The following is a 14403-nucleotide window of genomic DNA, read 5'->3' as shown; positions in this document are numbered from 1 at the left end:
TAGCTGGTGATTTCGTATGTATCAGCTGTCAAGTTTGTGGAACCCCTATGGATTTGGAGTTGAGGCATGCAAGTCTCTAATCTTTCTCCATGGCAATTTCATTAGCATAATAAAATGTTGTCATGGATTGGTAAGTTGTCATCTGCTGCAGCAAAAGCCGATAGTCGAGCAGGAATCCCTTCCTCTCTATCGTGACAGAAGCTCTAACCGCCTTCATGCAGTGAGCTTGATCTATAGACCTTCCTCTCTATTGGTTAGTTTTGTCAAGCTCATATCTTTCAGTTTCTTCTAATCATGAACTTAATCGCGAATTAATACCTCGAATTTGCTTCACAAATGACAGTTATACATATGGGATGAACTGGAGCATCTGCCGCTCCTAGTGAAAAACAGAGCTGCAGAAGTGCTTTTCCGAAATATTCGTGCTGAGAGAATGTACCAATGCTATTGTAAACACAAGAATTGCAAACACAAGACTGAGAAACATTGCGGTAAAGCAGGTACCAGAGATATTTCGTACGATAAACAATCCGGTGAACGTAATTCTGAATCCAAGGAAGAAATAGGATACTGAAACTGCAAAGATGTGAATTTTCACAGTATATAGTCCTCTGAAATGGTTTCCATGTCAATGCCTTGCTTCATAACCGCAAGCCATAATGGTTTGTTTGGTTTCAATTTAGTATTTTAAAATCAGATTTTGATTTTGAAAAATAATGATATAAATGAAATTCATCCTTTAACTTTGTATGAGTTATTTTGTTTTGTTGTGAAAAAAATAATATAAATAGGACCAATTCTTTGACTTTGTATGAGTTATTTTATTTTGTAGTGGGTAGAGTTAAATTAGAATTGTGATTCTACATTATTGTAAACCAAACACTACATTATTGTCCTAATTGTACATAATGCTTCCGTATAGTTGTTTACAAATTGGAGAACTCCTCTGGATTCGAAATAGCCCAATTCGAATAACAACACTACTAGAAGTTCATCAGATACTCCTTGGTGCAATCTTTTGTCCACCCATATTCCATGAAACGGAGTTCCATTCTGAGAAAACCGATCGGAATTTTACCTCTTTCGCTCACTCGACGAGCAATTTGTCAACAAAAGAACTCTTTTAGGTAATGATGGAATGAAATTCCAATCTTCAGACTTGCCAGGGAAAAAGGGGGTAAAAGAACCATTCCAGAGAAGATTATTAAGGAAGAAGCTGTAAACTCTTAGGGATAGACATCAAGAGTCGACCACAGTCCCTGAAAGAGAAGCACTGGCAGCTGAGTTCTGCTCTTCTAGGAGTCTCATTTGGCGCTCAGCGTGCTCCCTCTCGCAGGCATTGATTCCCATGATAATGTCAAGCATCGTGCCTGTTGTCCCAAAGAAAACAAGAGGTCCAAGCGACTTCCGCTTTATCCCCACTGGAATCGCCAGGAGGGCCCCTGCAATTGAGAACACCCAAGTGCCCAATGCGCTACAAAGAAAGAAGAGAAAGAACACGATGCTTTAGGAACTATAACCTAAATAATGAGATGATGATTATGAAGAGTTTGCCGGGTCGAATCTTTTGGCGTTAGATTACAGTCATAAGATCTCAGAGTACTTTCAACAAGAAGAAAGGAGAAAGAACACGATGCTTTAGGTATCACCTAAATAATGAGATGATGATTATGAAGAGTTTGCCGAGTTGAATCTTTTGGCGTTATATTACAGTCATAAGATCTCCGAGTACTTTCCACAAAAACATGCCGAGATGTCAGCTCACTAAAAAGCATCTTTCTATGAATCCCAATCTGAGAAGAGTAGCATCAGATAAAATTTTCACCCTCATCTACTCTACAAAATTCAAAAGATTGCCATACGATAGTTGAATTGTTCTAATCCATTGCCTTCAACAAGGAAGGCACCAGCAACCGTGTCCGAGAATTTCTCGATCCAGACTCTTCAAATTTCATAGCCTGAGCTATCACGAGAGCACATCATCAACATAAACCGACAAATCTTAGATATGTAACCTCTCTCGTACCAACAAGCATATATACTCGACCAGCATTGCACAGAGAGGCAAATTCAGAGAAATCGGAATGCCCTATCGGCATGAAAGAGCTCGTTCCAATAATTCAAAAAGCAGCTGTTTCAGCTGAAGATTTCTTGCAATGACCCCTTGATTATTTACTCACATGAGATGTTGGTGTCTAGCTACCAAATCACTTCTTAACTGAAGTTCACAAGGTTCAGTGATAAGAATAAAGACAATACTCAGTCATCTTCTTCCTCGGTTCTGCTTCTTCAAGCAGCCTCTTTTAATTCAGTTCTGATGCAAACATCCCCATCCACATGCCCCAACCCAAACCAGCCCGTTCTGATTCTAAAGCTTACTGCGGTAACCTTAGCAGCAAACCCTAATTGGGTCACAGGATTTTGCCAACAATTCCATCAATCAGCACCCCAGAAAATTAAGAAAAGAAAAGAATTCAATCCGATTTTTTGATTTGGACTGATTGAGAGGGCGAGAAGGAATAGCAGTATTGGAGAAGTAAGAAATTGAAGACTGACTTGGCGACGGAGCATTCTTCAAGCTGCTTCACATCATCCTGCCCTCCCATCTCTCTCGTTCTTTCTCCGTGCAGTAATCGAACTCTGTCAAGCTATCGAGCAACAACCTTTTCTAATCAAACAACTGTGAACTGTGATTAGGGCTTACAGAAGAATGCAATTGCCCATCGCCAACAAACAAGAAAGAAGGAGAAGAAGAATAACCGGCCGGTTTAATGCAAAAAAAAAAAAAAAAAGACCACTCGGTTCTGACCGGTTTCGTGTTTCAAGGGTTTTTTCTTTTGGATTAGAAGAGAGAAGAGACTCATAAACATAGTAAGTGAAAAGAAAGGCAAAATTAAAGGAACTAGAAATCCTACTAACGAAAATTGAATTCAAAACCTTTTCGATTCTTGGATGATAGCGTGTTCTATTGCACCACAATCCCTTTCTTGTGTTCAGTTTTTTTTTTTCTTTTTTTGGATGGATAACTCAAAGCAATAGCTCAAAAGGAGAAAACAAGAAAGAAAAACAAATTACATCAAGCAAAAGCAGAGTAAGAAAGTTCCAATTATGTCGCCAAAGAATAGCGACATGAAGAAGGGCTAGAGAAGAAGTGAAATTCAAGTGGCAGCTGAATTGCCAGTCGAGCCATCCAACCAGCACAAGTATTTTCATCTCTGAAAGTGTGACGGACCTCGACAAGCCGGCTCTTCTTGAGCAAAGACTTGATGACGTCAACAAGGCAAGCAACTTTGTGGAGCGCACCTGCAGATATCCGACCTGATGAGCCTGCAATGTTTTCAGTTTGATTCACGCTTCATCATTTTGATTCACCGTATGCTTTTCTGTTTTGTGCTCTCAAATTGATTCACACATTTCATTTCCTGAGTTCCATGACCCAGTGAGCGCAGGCGCAGCCCACGACTCGGAAATCCATGAACCTGGCCTGCTCGCCCAACAACCTGAACTCTTTCTCTGTCCTCTCCTTCCCTTCGTGTTGAGTGAACATGATGTTATCATAGTGAGACACGTATTTATCAATGAGGCTCGAATCGCATCCCTCCGACATGATAGAGTCGATAATAATCAGCTTTCCATTGTCTTCCAGTGCTTCATGGCAATTCTTAAGCAATTTCAGGCACTTCTCGTCACTCCAATTATGGCATGTTCTCTTAGAAGAAAGAAGAAAGAAGAAAGAAGAAAATATAAAAATGGCATGAACGGTCATAATTCCTAGCGGGCCAATGCATCCAAACTAAATGGAGAAAATAAACATCGTAAGATATCGGAACGAACCCAAATCCAGGTTATAGCATCAGCTAAAACCGTTGAATAGTTTAGGGCTCGAGAAAATACTTAAACATAAGTGTTAGAAAAATGTCGAAAAGCTTCAAGGCTTAGGAGCCAACCTTCAATAGAATGGCTTCCCCTCTAGGGACTTCTTTGAACATGTCTCCACCAATGTGCTCTATTCCTGCATAACCCAATGCAATCCGACGTGTTCATTTTCATCAAAGTTGATACGCAATTTACACCAGGCCTGCTGGAGTGGCTAGGCTGATCGATACAATACCCATAATGAAAGTCTGTACCTTCGAATGGAGAGGCATCTTGGATCACTTGAGGGAGATCGAAGTTGATCCCTTTGATATGAGGGTACTTGGAGACGATCATGTTGAGGGTCGTGCCTCTTCCGCCCCCAACATCAATGAGGACCCGTAGATCCTCGAAGCCGGTGTACCTTTTTAGGATTTTCTCGGTGACGATCGAGGAGTGGAAACTCACTGCAGTGTTGAAAGCCCCGCTGAACTCCGGGTCACTTCTCATGTACTCAAATGCTGGGACTCCATGAGCCATTTTGAAGGGTATTCCCCCTTTAAGTACTGCATCCTTTATGTAGTGCCTGCAAGGAGTTCATCTTATCAGGATATATTATGGTAATCACTAGCGAAACACGCGAACCAAGTACAATTTTAAGGGTTGAAATCGTGTTTGCAGAAGTGTCGGTTCTGCTCACCGTATGTCCAATATGGCTTGGTTGTGTGAAAAGCCTAAGAACCCGACGAGGGACCCTCCAGCCTTGTTCTGGACGAATAATCTTCCCACGGGGGTGAGCCCGTAGACCCTCTCAACCTTTCCCTCATTCTTGGCATCTCTGGTCGAGCAGTTCAAGACTGAGTGGGTCGCCAGAAGCCTCAGCATGCGATCGAGCGTCGAACCCATGCATGGGTTCTGTGCTCCGATGATTGAAGCAATTTCATCACTGGACAGCTTCTTCTCGGGGCCTGCTTCACTGATGGTGTCAAGAACACCGAGTTCGATGGCAGCATTCAGGACCATTGGTACGATGAAAGAGCTTGTCAACACCGAGGCATAGACTATGGCTTCGTCGTCCTTATCAACATCCGGATGGCTAATAAGACTCGAACCCCGATCCACTTGTGCCATCTTCTTCTGCAGAATAACACGCAGACCTTGGGAATTTTTCGACTTAGACGTTCATCTTGTCTGGCGATCATTCTCTCATTTTATAGTAGAGCAACTAAGGAGGCCAATAGAACAAGGAATTTGTAACAGCTTATGAATTTATTAGAGCGATGATTATATTCCTTTATTTCATCCTAATTAATGTTTACCTGAAGCAACCTTATTTAAAATAAAAACATAAGAAATTGTCCGAAAGGAAATATCAAATAGGATGCAGTCAAATATCAAACGTTGTCGATTATATATGTACTAGGATATTCATTACCGTGCTTTAAATTAGAGAGCACTTCGTTAATTTTTTCCAACAAATTGTATGAGAGTTAATGTAAAATTGTCCATAAGAAATTATATAGACTGATATATAACAGGACATGAACAATAATATGTCAATCGTTTTTTGCGAGATTGAACTCAGCCGGATATATAAACCCGGAAAAGAGAAGAAGAAAATTTTAGCTTCTTCTAAGCACGTTATGTCGGGGTGCCTAGTTAAACATAAGACTTATCTTTAATTATTGATCTAGCAACTCCATGATGTCAAGAGACAGTCCAATTAAAGCATGCCCTGCGCGGTTTATACAATTACAAGGATAAATTAAAGAAAATACCATTCATATGGTCAAAAATACGACAAATATGCTGGAAAAAAAAAAGAATCAATAATTATATTAAAACAATTAGTTAAAGACAACGTGAAAAATAATATTTTTACAGGCAAATAAATAAAGCAGTCAGCAATGGGGAACCGATGGATGTCGATGCCTGCCAAAGTCAGTTCCTATCGAACAAGATCGAGTCCAAGTTCGTTTTGCTTACTAAGATCTGACCTCCATTGAATTCTGCCCTCTTTCGTTTCCTTTCCTTGCCAAACTATTATTCCTCCTAAAAGGCCCAATCCATGCAGTCGCAGACCCACTGCTTTTCCAATGAAATGCTCCCCCCCTCTCCCCTGAGCTTTAAAGCGTCGAACCTGTTCGCATTCTCCAAGCATTTGCAGAGATTCGGCGGCTGCTTTAGCAGCAGGAGCAGGAGCTGCCCTTCTCTCATGGCCTCTTTATCCACTGTTCCCGGCGAGAAGGCGGCCGTCGTGGAACATGACGATTCGAAGAAGGTTACCACTAAGCCATTACAGGTGAGACCTTTTCGCCATTTCGTTCGATTTTCGTGGTCAATTACGTCACTGTTTGGTTTAATTGAAATCTGGGTCGGGCTCTGTCCGATGATTTGATTATGTTGGGTGTCTTAAAGTTCTGTTCTTTCCCGCTCATTCGACTTAGGTTGTCGTTTGTTCTTGCTTGGTGCCGGTGTTTCAGCTGAATGTTTGATGTGCCCTGAACCCTAATGCTGTCGATTCAATTGAAGGTTCAGCTTGGGTTTGATTACACTTCTGTCTTGAAGTTTTGTTCACCGTTCCTCTTTAATTGCGTGATCCCTTAGACTCTTCGAGAATGCTTTTTGATTTGTTCAACCAGATGTTTCATTTGCAATTTGTTTAGCTGGTTTCCCCTTGAAGTTCTTATCTATCTTGGTGTGGTTCTGATATTGATTAGTATTGGGGACTGGCAGGCTTTGTGATTCATGTTGTGTATCAAGCTGCTTGCGTATATTTCTGGGGTGTTAAATGGCCACGCGGGGAATTTTCTTGTTAACCTTAGGCTGCCAGAAATCACTATGTTAATCTTCAATGCTGCCTTGGTGAATGCACGATTCGTGCCCTGTGATTTTCCGCTCTTATCAGGCCAATACCCAGCTTTTGATTGCGGAACTGCACAGGCTTAGTTGTTTACCCTTTCTATTTCTGACCAATTAATTTCTCATTTATGTTTCTTTTGCACACCTTTTGCCTCATTTGCTAATGAAATTTTAAGGGGCATTCGTATACAGTCATGAGTTATAGAATGCCGGTGAAAATTTTCATTCTGTGTTGTATCATCATTCACGTCTTGGAGGATGCAGTAACTGTCTAGGTATTATTCTCAAGTTGGGTTGCTTGTTATTTCATCGGATATTTAGTGGTGATGAACATTATGACCATGGGGTAAAAGCATGCCAAACATCGCCAATAGCTAGAGTAGCTTATGATGGGATAAAGCCCAATTCAGTATTGAGATGAGATCTTTGTGGACACGAAGCCCTTCCTATTGAGTTATTGTATGCATGTTAAGTTCCCGTTCTTTGGGTTCATAGGTTGCAAAGCGCCTGGAGAAGTTCAAAACCACGATATTCACCCAGATGAGTTCCCTTGCCATCAAACATGGAGCAATAAACCTTGGCCAAGGGTTCCCCAACTTTGACGGGCCCGACTTTGTGAAGCAGGCAGCTATTCAAGCAATCAATGAGGGGAAGAACCAGTATGCCCGTGGCTACGGGATTCCTGACTTCAATGCCGCTATAGCTGAACGGTTCAAGAAGGACACCGGCCTCGTGATTGACCCCGAGAAGGAAGTCACTGTTACATCCGGGTGTACAGAAGCCATTGCAGCCACCATGCTGGGCCTGATAAACCCAGGGGATGAGGTTATCCTATTCGCTCCCTTCTACGATTCATACGAGGCCACCCTGTCCATGGCTGGTGCGGATATAAAATGCATCACTCTCCGCCCGCCAGACTTTGCAGTCCCGCTTGATGAGCTCCGGTCCAAGATCTCAAAAAAGACACGTGCGATCCTCATAAACACCCCACATAATCCTACGGGGAAGATGTTCACAAGAGATGAGCTCAATGAGATTGCATCCCTATGCATTGAGAACGATGTCTTGGTCTTCACTGATGAGGTGTATGATAAGTTGGCCTTTGAAATGGAGCACATCTCAATGGCTTCACTTCCTGGGATGTTCGAGCGGACAGTGACGATGAATTCCCTAGGCAAGACATTCTCGCTGACCGGGTGGAAGATTGGGTGGGCCATAGCGCCCCCTCACCTGATTTGGGGGGTGAAGCAGGCCCACGCATTCCTTACTTTCGCTACCTCCACCCCAATGCAGTGGGCTGCCACGACTGCACTGCGCGCCCCAGATTCGTATTACGAGGAGCTCAAGGGGGATTACCTAGCAAAGAAGCAGATCCTCGAACAGGGCTTGAAGGATGTTGGCTTCACAGTTTTCCCCTCTAGTGGGACCTACTTCATTGTGGTGGACCACACGCCTTTCGGGCTAAAGAATGACATTGAGTTCTGCGAGTACCTGATCAAGGAGGTTGGGGTCGTGGCGATCCCGACTAGCGTCTTCTACTTAGACCCGGAGGAGGGGAAGAATCTGGTGAGGTTCACATTCTGCAAGGATGAGGGAACCCTCAGATCTGCTGTTGAGAGGATGAAGGAGAAGCTGAAGAGAAAATGAACCTGAAGCATCTCCCGGATCAACATGATCCGTATGGCCTCATTATGTCTTCGTCCAATGCTCGGAAGTTGATGGCATTTGATGATCGAAATTGGGTCTTGGGGTTAGTCATATTATTGATGATACATTTTGAGGACTCTTAAGAATTGGGTGTGTTTGGATTTTAATTTTTTTTTTTAACTCAACTCAATTCAATTTCATTTATTTTCAATTCAACAATACAATTATTACTTAATTATTACTTTATCTCAATTATTCATTACTTTTTCATACTTTTTCTTATAATTCAACAATACAATCATTATTTAATTATTACTTTATCTCAATTATTCATTACTTTTTCACACTTTTTCTCATAATTCAACAATACAATCATTACAAACTAATTAAAATCAAAACTCAACTCAACTCTAAATCCAAATACATTCTTAGTTTCTTAGGCCGGTTAATGTTCTCTTAGTTTAATGAACGGGTTCTCGTTTTGATCGGACGGGCTAGGGCTAGTAGATCTCCCATTCGATCAAATGTCATTGAGATTTTGGGCGATGTTTCCCATCTAAAAGGTGTACCTCATAACATGATTGATCGTTCAGAAAAGTCGTTGTTTCTGTCTTTATACTTCATATGGAATCCTCTTACGTGCGAAAATCTATATATAATATATAATTGCAAAACGGATAGGAAAGATTAACGCCGTCACTTCAATTTTTAAACCTCCAACTCCTCGTGCTCCACCCTTTACATGCTCTATGATATTAATTAAGTTTTTTTTTGAATTAATTAAGCACTTTCATTTGTTGCATGGTTAACATTTATTAACCTTTTACATTACTTAAATCATCGCATTAATAAAATCATGAAAATTCTCAAAAAGAAAAAAATAACATAACATTAATTAATCTATAATATTAATTTATTTCAAACACAATCTAATAGAATTATTATCTAATGATCTATATATAAAATAATATAAAATAAATAGTTGAATAACAGTCTTATGTAACGCGCAGATAAAGCGACTAGTTCAATTCATCTGAGTAAAAATTCTTGAATTATGTTGTTTCGATTAAAAAATTACAAGAATTAGATTAAAAATGTGGGATTTGTGTTGAATTTAAAATGGGGCCAAAATCAACAAGGTCTAAAAAGAATTCAATTCAATTGGTTGTTATGAGGTTAATGATAGAACTCAAATTCTTTTGTAAATAAAATTAGTCCATTCTAAAATGCACTCCAAACAATATTATTAAAGTTATTTCAATTGAATTTACAAATATTCCAAATAATATAATTCATTAAATTCAATTGAATTGAACGGAATTAAGTTGAAATGAATCAAATTTAAATCAATTCTCTTTAACATAATTCTTTTGTGTTGGATTTAAAATCACGCCACATTTATTTTTTTTAAAAAGGGGTCAAAATCAACAATATCTAAATATAAATAGAATTCAATTCAATTGGTTATTATGAGGTTAATGATAGATCTCAAATTCTTTTTGTAAATAGATTACTCTACTTTAAAATGCACTCCAAATACTATTACTAAATTTATTTTAATTAAATTCATCAATATTTTAAACATCATATTTCATTTATATTGAATATAATTAAGCTGAAATGAATCGAATTGCAGTTGAAATCAATTCTTATTAGGAGGACGAGACTCACAAATCCTTGGACTTTCCTCCAAGTTGCGGTCGTATCCTTTAAACTCTCTCATCGAGGTGTCGATTTGACCATGACCTCGAAGTATTTTCAGTTGGTTTCCAACCTTTGAACAACTCGTGAAGATCGTCCTGCAATTTGAAAATAATAATAATAATTAAAAAGGGAGAATGGTGCCTGGTGGAAGTGGAATAAGTGGTAAAATCTAGATCCAGCGAACTTTTCTTCTCCCGTGTGTATGGTACCGATGTTGCCCGTCAAGACCGCCACCTTAACCCAATCAAACGGTTCATATCCCCGCCATGAAAAGATCCAACCACTTGAAGCCTCTCATCCGACGGTTCACGTTGAACTCCTCTCCCTCCTCTTCCACCCAGTGAAGAAAATATTCGATGAGTATTACTTATCGACTTTGAATGCGTAAGAATTAATTAAAACGTATATAAATGGGAATCTGCGAGTCCATTTTAAGACAAAATTTTTACTTTCAAGTATGTTTATTGGGTATTACATATTCAAATAAATGAATAATACTCGCTCAATATATATTTCGCGATTATAAACAAACCGCTCCCCGTCCCTTCCCCCATAAATATTAACGAAACTTCCCGCATTACCAATCTCTCTCTCTCTCTCTCTTCAAAAGTAAAAATAAAACCGGAAAAAAATCTCTCTCTCTCTGAAAGTCTCTCTCCTGTTGAGTTGAGTTCTGTTTCATTGTGGTGCTAGCGTGCGCGGAGCTTACTTCCTTATCGTGCGCCGCCGCCTGAGGATGTCGCCGGCGGGCATTCTCATCAGGATATCGCGTTACCGGCAGCGTGCCCAGTAGCAGGCAGGGGGAAGTAGATCAGCGGCGGCGGGGACTTGAGTCAGCAGAGCCCGAACCGGGATGGACGGCCAGAAGACCCAGTCAAAGCTCACCAGAACCAACTCTTCCCTCCTCCGCTCCTCCCCCACCATCCGATCCTCCATCCACAGCCTCTCCTCTGTCGCCGAGGCCGAGGAGGGGGCGGGGCTCACCACCCCACTGCAGGCGGACGAGGCCAATCCCAAGCTCAAGTCCAAGCCCCGGAAGGCCGGTTCTCTCCGTTTCAGGACCGGCTCCCGCCGGTTCGGATCGGTTCTGGCTGTGGGCACGCCGGTTTTCTACTTCTTCTCCCTCTACTCGAGGAGGGAGGAGGTGGCCACCTCGGAGAACCTCCTCCTGGCCCTTATCTTCATTGCCATTGCCCTCTTCTTTGTAACCAAAAACAAGGCTTTCATCCTTCTCACTGCGCGGCGGCTCGTCCACCCGAAGAACCAGAACTCCGGGAAGCCGATTCAGTGGTTTATTGGCGAGGAGGTAGACACTTCTGCTGCAGCTGCTGCAGAGGCCGCGCCGGAGACGAAGATCACGCGCGAGGGGGTGGAGTTCTATAGCAATGGCGACTACTACGAGGGAGAGTTTTACAGAGGGAGGTGCAATGGTAGCGGGGTTTACAGCTACTATCTGGCGAGCGGGCGGTATGAGGGGGACTGGGTCGAAGGGAAGTACAACGGGTACGGGATCGAGAGCTGGGCGAGGGGGAGCAAGTACAGGGGACAGTACAGGCAGGGGCTGAGACACGGGCTCGGGGTTTACAGGTTCTACACGGGGGACTCGTATGCGGGCGAGTGGTGGAACGGGCAGAGCCACGGGGTCGGAGTCCAGAGCTGCAAGGACGGTAGCTGCTACGTCGGAGAGTTCAAGTGCGGGGGCAAGCACGGCCTTGGGTGTTACTATTTCCGGTGAGGCTTTCTCCTTGCTTGATAGTTGTCAAGACCGAGCTTGGTATCTTCGGGTTTTGGTAATATTGATCTGATAGACCAGTGGGCTGGGAAGCTTGTTCCTTTTCTTGCTCTGATAATTCGGGTTATCCTCGGAATTCCTTATTACATATAACTCGACCTAGACTGTTCTGTTTTGTTGACTGTATCTTCTAGGGAGTTCAATTTAATCGATTTCATGGTTTTGTGAATTGTGCGAATCCGAATTCCTCCACGATTGTGTCTAATCTTAAATTCTGAAGATAGCTGAATAATGATAACTGTATGATATAACACTGAGGAAGAAACAGTGTTAACAGAAACAAAGTTAATGCTGTTTGGCAGTTTGTAGGTGGAACATTGTCGAGCTCATTCAATTCGATTGAATTGTCAGATATAATTGAAATGTGAGGGAAGAGACCGATAAATTTGACTTGGTCAATCATAACTGTAATAGCGCCTGGTTCTGTTTCAGGAACGGGGACAGATACGCAGGAGAGTACTTTGGGGACAAGATCCACGGTTTCGGGGTATACCACTTCGCCAATGGCCACTGCTATGAGGGATCGTGGCACGAGGGCTGCAAGCAAGGATATGGAATGTACACCTTCAGAAACGGAGAGACGAGGTGTGGGGAATGGGACTCGGGAACTCTCAAGAACCCTTTGCCCCCGTTGACAGATTCGGTCCTTAGAGCAGTTCAGGTGATTGTCCTCCTTGATATCAAAACCTCCTTGTTTATCAATTATCAGAGGCCTTAGGTGAAAAGACTCCGATGCCATGTTTGGAGCCCCTGTACTTGGCCATATCCGTCTCATATTCTGTGGGGGATTCGTTTAATATAGTTAGGTAGTTGCTGGGAATCGTTGTTGGTTCTTTTGGCTGAAAACAATTAGCGATTATGATTGACTTGCTTCAGGAGAACTGTCTATCCCGTAGTCTGTTCAACTTTTCATGTTTTGGCGAATCATGCAGGCTGCTAGGAAGGCTGCTGAGAACGCGATCCACCTCCGGCGCTTGGACGAACAGGTGAACAGGGCTGCCATCGGCGCAAACAGGGCTGCCACCGCCGCCCGAGTGGCTGCCGTGAAGGCTGTTCAGAACCAAATGGAAGGCAAATTTTGCGATTCGCATGTTTGAGGCAGATGGAGTTTTAGTTTTTCTGCTCTTAACTGTAAGCATTTAGGAAGGCATCACCCAAAAAAAAAAAAAAGGAGCAAATGCTCGCTCGAAGATGTCCCCCTTCTTCCCACTTGCCGCTTTCATTGATCACACGACTGTAACTTGTACATAATAACCCAACCATGTGTGGCAATGAAGAACCTGATAATCTTGGAAGAGGGGTTGCGTTTGCTTGAGTTTGAAGTCTGATCTGATGTCTTCTTGTTCTTCTTATTCTTCATCCTGTGGGGTTGACCCAGAAAGAGCTTAGTTCCATTATTGTGTCCCCCCCCCCACCCGCGGTATATCATATGGATTTGATGGCAACTTGTCTCTTACAGACATTACCACAATAAAATAAAATTTGAAGAAATTCTAATTTAAGAAAATCAATAAATCAATGAACAGATAAAAGAAGATCCCCACAGCATCATGTCCACTATGTCGAGGACTCGGCAAGATCCAAAACCAAATCGCATATATGAGCAAGACCATGGAATCTTGGCCGTGAGCTAGATCTACATTTTCTGTCTTAGCAGCGGTACCGGTTACATCACACAATCCTGGTTTTATCCCTGAATCTGTGCATAATCATCGTTGTGGTAACTTTCCGTGTAAAAGCATATGGAAAGATACAATGTGTTTTAACCCCGTGATTATTGCTTCACGGCGTGTTCTCGAATTCATTCACAATCCTAGCTAAGTCAAGGAGCCAATATATATCCCTTCCCGGGACATCATCCCATATCACCTACGGATATGTCTAAAGATAAAGCACGATACCGGTGCGCCCATGCAAGCATACGAAATGTTGGACACAGACATGATCTCCCTTTTCTTAAATATATAAATGTAAGGGCGTGGAGTAATGCAGAAAGTATGAGTTAGTTTTATATACTTTTATTTGATTTGATGTTATAGGATTTTTTATTTTATTTTTTAAAGGGAGGGAGCCATGGCCATGAACCACGAGCCATGTGCATGCAATGCAAAAGCTTTCCTGATGTTCTTCAACTAGGATAATGTTTTTGTTGGGGATTGTTGGCATTATTCAAAGAAAGAGAGCACATGAGGGGTAGTGGTGCTCATGGTGGTGGGTGGCCTTTTTTTTTTGGTTTTATTTTTTTAAAAAAAAAAGAGAGAAAAACCTACAACTTTTAGGGCATGCCGGATCGAGATTCTCTTCCATCCTATTTTCAAACATATAAATCTGCTTTTCTTCAATCTCTTAATTCTCAAATCCATGCAGATCAATGGAGTATGGATTCTCCCCATTGCCCCTGTGATCAATTCTTTCAATAAGATCGAGCCAAAAAAAAAATTTCAATAAGATATACCCGATAGGTATTAGTTGACAATGTGACATACTAATTAAATCTGCAAAAATTTAGTTTTGATCTGAATTTTTTACAATGATCCGCTCAA

General features: G+C 41.8%; 4 protein-coding genes across 4 annotated transcripts; 2 read left to right on the top strand and 2 right to left on the bottom strand.

Annotated features, from left to right (window-relative positions):
* Window positions 1–841: 841 nt before the first annotated feature.
* LOC116203037 lies at window positions 842–2777 on the bottom strand. The gene is made up of 2 exons (XM_031534696.1): window positions 2557–2777; window positions 842–1474 (listed from the first exon to the last, which is right to left on the bottom strand). The coding sequence occupies exons 1-2, from the start codon at window positions 2604–2606 to the stop codon at window positions 1240–1242; spliced, it is 285 nt and encodes a 94-aa protein (XP_031390556.1). The 5' UTR covers window positions 2607–2777; the 3' UTR covers window positions 842–1239.
* Window positions 2778–3008: 231 nt separating this feature from the next.
* LOC116203023 (caffeic acid 3-O-methyltransferase-like) lies at window positions 3009–5093 on the bottom strand. Its single transcript, XM_031534676.1, has 4 exons — window positions 4556–5093; window positions 4131–4441; window positions 3948–4012; window positions 3009–3709 (listed from the first exon to the last, which is right to left on the bottom strand). Exons 1-4 carry the CDS (start codon window positions 4984–4986, stop codon window positions 3416–3418), a joined length of 1101 nt encoding a protein of 366 aa, XP_031390536.1. The 5' UTR covers window positions 4987–5093; the 3' UTR covers window positions 3009–3415.
* A 683-nt stretch (window positions 5094–5776) lies between these two features.
* On the top strand, window positions 5777–8610 carry LOC116203017 (probable N-succinyldiaminopimelate aminotransferase DapC). Its single transcript, XM_031534667.1, has 2 exons — window positions 5777–6157; window positions 7213–8610. The coding sequence occupies exons 1-2, from the start codon at window positions 5924–5926 to the stop codon at window positions 8362–8364; spliced, it is 1386 nt and encodes a 461-aa protein (XP_031390527.1). The 5' UTR covers window positions 5777–5923; the 3' UTR covers window positions 8365–8610.
* Window positions 8611–10649: 2039 nt separating this feature from the next.
* Window positions 10650–13185, top strand: LOC116203020 (radial spoke head 10 homolog B). Its single transcript, XM_031534670.1, has 3 exons — window positions 10650–11799; window positions 12293–12521; window positions 12793–13185. Exons 1-3 carry the CDS (start codon window positions 10922–10924, stop codon window positions 12955–12957), a joined length of 1272 nt encoding a protein of 423 aa, XP_031390530.1. The 5' UTR covers window positions 10650–10921; the 3' UTR covers window positions 12958–13185.
* The last annotated feature ends 1218 nt before the right edge of the window (window positions 13186–14403 follow it).

This window comes from Punica granatum, chromosome 4 (genome assembly GCF_007655135.1).
Source record: "Punica granatum isolate Tunisia-2019 chromosome 4, ASM765513v2, whole genome shotgun sequence".
NCBI lineage: Eukaryota > Viridiplantae > Streptophyta > Magnoliopsida > Myrtales > Lythraceae > Punica > Punica granatum.
This window is presented reverse-complemented; position numbering and strand designations above follow the sequence as displayed.